Genomic DNA, 8,080 nt, shown 5'->3' with positions numbered 1-8,080 from the left:
ACCCGGGGCAAGCAGCCAGCGTCCTGCACCAGGCCTGCCAGCAGCCGCAGAGGGGCTAAACGTGGGCCTGGAACGAAGCCCTCCTCGCCCTGGGAGAAGCCTGGCTGCAGTAGGAGGGGGTGGGCAAAGAAACACGAGACAAAAGACAGAAGCAGATGGGGACATTCGGGGTTTATGTATCTGCTCGAGGTCAGGACCCCGCTCCGCCATCTCCAATGAGGGCACCCGCTGTGGGCGGTGGCACCGCCCCGCCTTTCTGCGCACGCGCGGCAGAGGGGACACCGCCCTTTCGCGCAAGCTCAGTGGCGGCGCCCCACCTCACCCCGCCCGCGCAGGCGCAGAGCCGCTCGCCCCCTGCCGACCCACACGCCCCCCCGCCCCCTGCTTAGGCGGGGCCTGGCGTCACATGGCCGCGCGCCCTCACGCCGCTTCCACGTTCGGTCGAGCGCGAGGGGCGGGCGCGCGCGGCGCGGCCAATCAGAGACGCCCACGACCCACCGCGGAGAAGTAGGAGCCGTCGGACCGGGGCGCCGCAACTGTAGCCGCGGGCGTCGGGGGGCGGCGGCGATGGTGTCTCCCGCGGCCTCCGCCGGCCGCCTGGGTTCCGCGCTGCCCTTCTTGCTCGTCCTCTTCGACCTGCAGTACCAGGGTGAGGGGCGGGGGAGGTGCCCGCGCCTTCGGGGGGGTGCCTTGTTGCCGGGGGCCGCGCGCGGGCTTTGTGAGGGGGCGCGGAGGGGCCGCGGCCCGGCTGGGTTGTGTGCGGCGGGAGGGGGGGCTGCCGCTTCCCTCCGTGGCCTGCCGGGGCGTGGGGCAAGTGAGCCTGAGGCGGGGCTGCTGCTGGGCCCACAGCGGTTCCTGGCAAGGGGGAGCCGGCGGCTGGTGGCTGCTCGTCCTCCCTCCTTCGGCCACTCGTCAGCGGTCGCGGCGGTTGAGCGTGTCCGGGTGTCCGCCCGGGCTCTGGGGCAGCCGGTACAGCCGGGCCGAGGTGCCGGGGGAGAACGGAGCGGACCCGGCGGGGCTGCGGCCTGCCCGCGGGCCTGAGCCAGGCGATGCGCGGGGCTGGCCGGGCCGGGCAATATTTCTGGAAAGGGTGTGAGGAAGAAGGAGGTACAGAACTGCCACCTCATCAGGGCTGTCGCGAAGGGTGTGTAATGAGGGAACCGTCACTGCTGGTAACCGATTTTATCTGAGTTCCTGGCGGTGCTGCTTCAGGTAGCTTGGTGTGTGCTTCGTTTTCCTTGGCCTGCTGAGAGGGTGCCTGCTCCTGTGTGGTCTGGAAAATGTCGTGGTGTCCTCGAGCGCAGCTGCGTGACAGTCTTGGCCAGTTCCATACTGGCATCGAATTTCTCCCTTCTGTATGAATTTTGTGCAGTTTCTGAGTTCAAAGGCTTTTTCAGTGGTCCTCCGCAGCCACAGCGATTATTAGTGCCAGACCTACAAATTCGTTGAGGCTTTTGACAGTTGTGTTTGTTTATGGTTTTGTTTTGTTGCTGTGGTTTTTTGTTGATTTTTTTTTTTTTTTTTTCCCTCTCACCATTAGTATTTGAAGTTCACCAGAGAAGTTTATCTGCACTTTATGCAGCCTGTTTACTTTCAGAGTACACTGTCAGCAACACCTGTACGGTCAAACTTATATTCACAGGCTCCTGTTAAATGTGTAACTTGGTTATACAATTGTGCACATAGGCAGAGTTTCACCAGAGGAACGTTCTTTAACTGGCACTGGTGGAAGTGCAACTGAAGCTGTCAGTAGTCAGAGTAAGTCTATAGACTTAAGACTGACCTGGGCTTGATGTTAGAAATTCAGTTGATGTACTAAACTAATGAATACTTCAGCTGGCAAAGTGGCAGCAGGAACACACTGTGGCAAAGATGCTCTGTAGTATAAGACTACATACTGTGGTGTCGAATTGCGTTTTTGGATGTGTATTCTGGTAGTGTTTGAGGAAAAAATAATAATTGTGGTCAAAGTATACTTTTTTTTATTTTGCCCCTAAGATTGTGGCAGTGATGGTCCTGCTGAGGATTCGTTATTTGGAGTTGCCAAGCTATTTCAAGTATATGGTTTAATGGCTAGGTGGACTTCCCAAAGCCGCATTTCCTAATTTGGAGTGTATTTTCTTAACTTCAGTTAGCGAAGATGTACAGGAACAGAATGAAAAGTGATGGTTCTGGATCTTATTTACTGAACTTACTAACCTCTTAGTTCATTAGTTCATTTTCCAGCGTATGTATTTAGGGAATTTGGGGGGTTTACATTATTTAAGTATCTGGATTTTTTTTTTTTCTTCTCATGTCAGTGATCTTTGAACTCAAAGGTGTTCATATTCACATTTAAATCTGCATCTTGCTGTCTTGATAATAGAAGTCTGCCTGGTGCCATCTGATTCATGAATCGGTGCAACAGTCGGCCTGTATTACCTTTGTATCTTACAGTCGATATCTATGAATACTAGTTTACATCTGGCTGGTAAACGAGCTCAGTAAAAAGGTTTTTGGATACTTGGTGTTGTGGCAGGTTGCAATTCAGCCCTTACTGTTGTGTTTCCTGAATTCCTCCTCTTCAAATATCCTGACTTGTGCTGAATAAGCTTCATTTGACACAAATCACCTCTTGGGAAGATTCGTCCACAGTAATAGCAACAAAAAGAGGCGACTGAGGAGGATAGAGGAGTATTGTTCCTCTTCCCCCTCTCCTTTCTAGTAGTAAAAGAAAGGAAATGTAATAATGGGAAGAAGAAACATGGTTTAAGTATACAGAGCTCAGTTTGTTATTGTCAGACCACTAACCTTGAGTGTTTCTCTCACCCCCACTCCCCACACTGTATGTTTCTGTCCTGAGTTTGGGAGGTTTTTTTTCTCACCCCAGATGGCAAAGGATACTTGAGGGGGTGGGGGGTGGCTTTTTGGTTTGCCAATCTTAGCTATATTTACCAAGTTTCTTTGCAAACAAAGGGAGAAAAAACTTGATGGGTGGAAGTTACACATTGCTCAACTGAATGCTCTGAGGCTCCTTGTGAGCCTTTTCATGTTGCTTATGAAACTGTCGTTGCTTGTCCATTTCTTACTTTGTTCAGTCTTGTTCTAGAAAATCACACTTGCAAACACACATAAAGCAAAGCCCAAACCTGTTTAAAAATAACAGCAAACTTAAGACTTACTATGCTAAACACAGCGTCATTCTGATCAAAAAGCACCCGAAAAGCAGGATCTCTCACTCTTATGACAAGACAAGATAGTCTTCAAGCTCTTTTATGTAAAAAGAAAAGAAAAAGTTCAGATCGTTGTAATTAAGACTAGTGACATGCATGTTTCTTCTTTGTCTTCGAAACAATTCTGTTTCTGGTACATAGAACTAATGCTGTTTATTTTCATGGTCCGGCTAGCTAGCTTGGGGACAAGATTTTTTTTAAAAAAAAAAAATGTAGGTGGAAATTCTACATGGGGAAAAGAGGAGTATGTAGACAAATGTAAAATCTGGAAACTGTTTTCAAGTTGGAGGGCTTTCTTAAGCTTTTTACACGGTGGATATGTGATTATATGAGGATTTAGTTGAAGTTCGTGTACTTAGGTACCCATGTATTAGCACCAGTTATTCAAATAAAACAAAAATCCTACCAGGAAGTTATAATTTATTTGAAGTGAGTGTATTTAACTGGAAAAACTGGTTAGCTGCACCTGCTTGTCTCTGTTGTGCCTTCTGACTGACTTCCTTTGAGTTGTCAGGGCTGGTACCAGTTCTTATCTGGGAGTAGTTTGTTGTGGTTTTTTTTTTCTTGTTATTTTGTTTTTGGTTTGTGGTGTTTTTTTTTTTTTGTCTCTTCCACTCTTGCGTCAGTGCCAGAACTACAGACTCCAAATTTATCCAGAATATCTGACTTGATTTGACAGCTGGGGCTCTTGTGTGTGGTCATCCGAGGTCCTTTGTGAATAGAGAACAATTAGGCAGGCTTTAGAAATAATATTAATATTAAAATACTTGGAAGTTTTAAAAATAAATAGCATGCTTGCATATCTCTTGCATAAATTTAGTTTCTTGCTGGAGCATGGAAAGCTTCTTCAGCTGTAGTGCTGGGCCCTTGGTATCCAGCTCACTAATGACTGTCTGTCCGTTGGAAAGAGCTCTGTGGGGTTGGTTTGTTTTTCCCTCTGGTTGAACTTGAGTCCTTATGTTCATTTCCAGACCAAAGAGTGAATAGGTACGCAAACAGGTTACACAGAATTTGAGTCCTTAGACTCCTGTGTCAATGCTGACAGTTTTTCAGATGTCTGCTGTGGGGTGGTTTATTTCAAGCAATTGTTAGTCTACAGACAGAAAATGAATAAGCAATGTATTTATATGAATAAACAGGCCAACTGTCAGGTGTATGGTATTCCTGAGTAGTTATGGCAAATGACCATGATGAAAAGTGATACACTGGCTATATAGGCTCCTGCTGGAGATTCCCACATCAGTTTATGACGTTCAGCACCTTGCAGAGCCAGGTTTTAATGTATGTCCAATATAATTGGTCTTGTTCTGCAGGGAACCTACAGTCCTTTACAGTTTGCCTTATTTCTTTATCTGTGTTGGTGCTGCTTTTCTTATTTGCCTGTTTACTATTAATGGTCACCTTTCTCATTTCCTTTTTTTGTTATCTTCAGTATTTTCAAGGAAGAAGACGGCACTTCTCCCTGAAGTATTATGTAACTGTAAAACAGTACTGAACATACCATGTATGAAAGACACAGAGTAGTATAGGTACATCTTAATTGTGGAAAATCTATTCTTGGAGCTATCCCGATGTGACTAAATGTGAAACGGGGACACTCCTTCAGAGGCTTGAGACTCTCTGAAAATTGAATGCCGTGTTTAGGTGGATGGACGTTTCATCGAAGAGTAATTTATAGCCCACTTCTAGGATACCACTCCAAACTGTCAAGTTTTGAAAGATGTCAGATATTCGTATGTGGGGCGAGGTGGGAGGGATGAAGCTTAAGAATTTTTTACTTCTTTGTTTTAGCTGATGTTAAATACTTTGGTCTGTTTATGGTTTGATATCTGATTTGTTGCAAGTATACTTCCAAAGCCAGGGAAATTTGTGGTGTTTTTTTTTCCAGATTTGTTTTTTTTGTTTGTGGCTTGTTTTTTTTTTTTTCTCCTCTCCAGTGCTGGCTTTATCATTTAGGGGACATTGGACTACTCGGTGATGAAAGCTTTAAGCTAGAGAAGCAGGAAAATGGCAAAGAAGAATGGCCATTTTTCTGAAAATTGGACATTCACATAAAAGCTGCCTTGAAGTAGAATACTGTGTGTGAAAAAACAACTGTCAAGAAATACTTCTTCGCTATCAGTGGAGATATTTATATTTTATTCAGAGCTATACATACCTAGAATGGATTTTAAAATGCATAGTTTAATAAGATCGCCAAATTGACTATATGATAAGTAATTAATATTTTAACTTCATCTATTTAAATGAAAACAGTTACTGACTGGAAATTGGAGGCTTATTTTATAAAGTCATTTCCATTAATTAAAAAAAGGAATTTGTTTGCTGTCATTGTTCTAAAGCAAATAATTGAATTGAAGCCCTTGAATCCACTTTGCTGAATTATTATCAGCCTTTTAGCAGCTAGAGTTTTTTCCAGTGGATACAGAGGGCATTTTGTTTATCTTAGATTTAGATAGCTCAATGATTTTCTTACAATGCGGAATTAAAAGAATTATAAACTGAGTTAATTAGTAGGAAAGGAAAATTAAATTAAGATTCCAGGTGCTGAGAGCTCCTAGTTCTAAAATCTTGATAACTTGATGATCAGAAATTATTGTTCTTTCGTTACAAATACTTTGTTGTATAATCAGCTTTCAGTGTGAGAAGTTTTAATACACTTTCCATCAATCTGTGTAGTGTAACATTTTTATTCAGACTCTAAGAAACTACTTCAAAGTGCTGCTGCATTTTCATATTTAAGATTAACTCAAATGTCCATCTGAATTAGCTCAATACAAAACCTGAGTGAAAGAAATTGATTCCTAGTAATTGTAGTTCATTGTTTTCTAGTATAAAGTATTTCTTCAGGATTTTAATATATTACCTTGCTTAAATTTATGCAGAGAGTATGCTCTTAGTAAAAGAAAACTTTTTATAATGTGAAAGTTTTGATAGTCATAAACTGGTAAGCTGAAGTGAAATTCTGTCCTGATTTGAAGAATGCTGGCAGCAGTACAAATGAAAAAGCTCTGTGGCTGAACTGATATATGTACAGCATGTACTTGCACTTGGCTGCTCATTTCTTCTCAACAATGGTCTTTCCTTGTTGGTTGAGCAGCAGCAATTTATTAGCTTTAAACTAAAACTGGCACTTCAAAAGCATAACACTGTAATATGATTTTCATACTACTGGTTAAATGAAAAGGGAGTGAGATTTTTTCATTGTTTATATCAAAGCTTGCACTCTGAAAACAGTTTGCCTTGGAAATAATAAAGGTGAGACAAAAGTGCAGTAGATGAGAAGCCAGTCTCAGCAGTAGCTAACGGTTCTCAGTTGAGTCCTAAGTTATCAGTAGGGTCATGAAATTTAACTCAAAACCTTTTTATATTTACTATGTGTGCATTATGAGTGTTTTTCCAGATTCTGTTGAAATTGAAAGCCCACACAGAAATTTATTTTGTCAAACTGCTTTTATAGTTGGTGAATAAAGCTTGATGTGCAAAAGTATGTTACTGAATGTATAGACAGGAATAGAAATGCATATTTGGTGCCTTCTCACAATGCACTGATTTACAGTGTTTATTTACTTTGACATCCTTTTTTGGGGCAGGGAAGAAATGCTACATGCTTATTAGGCTGCAGGTTGTTTTAGTATGGGAAGATGTGGCTTCTGTCTCTAGATCAATAACCATTTGTTATACCAAATGCATGTAGTGCTAATACAATATATATAATCAACCTGGTCATTCAAAACCTTGATCTTTTTGTTTTTCTTGAAGGAGCTGAATGTGGAATAAATGCAGAAGTAGAAAAGCAGCTTGAAATGGGAAAGAAGTTATTGGCTGCTGGACAGCTAGCAGATGCTTTGTCTCACTTCCATGCGGCTATAGGTACGTATCTCAGGAAAGTGACTCTTGCACTGAAAGGTTTGGGAGAGGTGGGTTTTTTCCTGCTATTTGCTTCATCAAGTATCCTGCTTTCTTGCAAATCGCATTCCATGAGTCACAGAAGTTGGGGCACCTTTGTGCAGCATTTTGGGTGGGAGCCAACAGAGAGGCAGTAGAATATGCTTTGGTTTTGATAAAAGAAGCTGTTAAATTAACCACATAATACGTGAACACAAAGTCACTGCTGTTCTACAAGCTAGCTGTATGCAAGCAATTGTAATTGACTGTGGTATTGTTTGATGAGGTATTCCCTGTATCTAATCCCATCAAGGTTAGGTTTTATCTTTATTAAGTTTTTCAAAGTATGTATTTGAAAGGCTGAGTTTATCCATGCTTTCTTCTCTCTAGCACTGTAAAAAAATTCAATATTTAAAACTGATGCTACGAGTTTCAGATACTGAACTGGTAGTGAAGAGTATATTAACTGTCTCTCTCTTATACTCCACTAGTGAGTTCTTGTTTTGGTGTTTTGCATTTTCAACAAACTGAGGAGTTAAATGTTTGCTTCTATAAATTTTAGAGCAACTTTGCTGGTTAAAATCCTTGAGTTGAAGTGTTGAGACAGACAGCACCAATAAAAAGCAGGGTCCATTAACACTACAATTTCTCAATTGCATGGGATTTTTTATTTTTTTGAGTTGTTGGACTTCGTTCTAATGTGTGCAAGTGCATCATTCTCTCTGTGAAGTAATGAGTCATACTATTGAGACTTTTCTATTTATGCCTTGGTCTAATAGTGATATGTAAATGAAATATCTGCTGATTCTGAGTTATTAATATTTTCTGAGTTCTCCAAGATCAACTTCCCTTATATAAAGGCAGTGGAGGGGGCAAACTTCCTCTTTCTGTGTTATGGAAGCTCCTCATTCCACCAGGAGGCGATCTGTTACTCCCTTTGCCTTGTGCATCGCTGCCAAAGCATTCCGGTGTGATCTGAG

General features: G+C 42.5%; 1 protein-coding gene across 1 annotated transcript in view; it reads left to right on the top strand.

Annotated features, from left to right (window-relative positions):
• Positions 1-486: 486 nt before the first annotated feature.
• Positions 487-8,080, top strand: part of DNAJC3 (DnaJ heat shock protein family (Hsp40) member C3) — a 38,079-nt gene continuing 30,485 nt past the window's right edge. Inside the window, exons 1-2 of the mRNA XM_068395236.1 lie at positions 487-649; positions 6,975-7,085. Of these exons, the coding sequence (XP_068251337.1) occupies positions 568-649; positions 6,975-7,085 (193 nt within the window). The 5' untranslated portion in view covers positions 487-567. The remainder of the gene's footprint in view (positions 650-6,974; positions 7,086-8,080) is intronic.

Source organism: Nyctibius grandis, chromosome 2 (assembly GCF_013368605.1).
Source record: "Nyctibius grandis isolate bNycGra1 chromosome 2, bNycGra1.pri, whole genome shotgun sequence".
Taxonomy (NCBI): Eukaryota; Metazoa; Chordata; class Aves; order Nyctibiiformes; family Nyctibiidae; genus Nyctibius; species Nyctibius grandis.
This window is presented reverse-complemented; position numbering and strand designations above follow the sequence as displayed.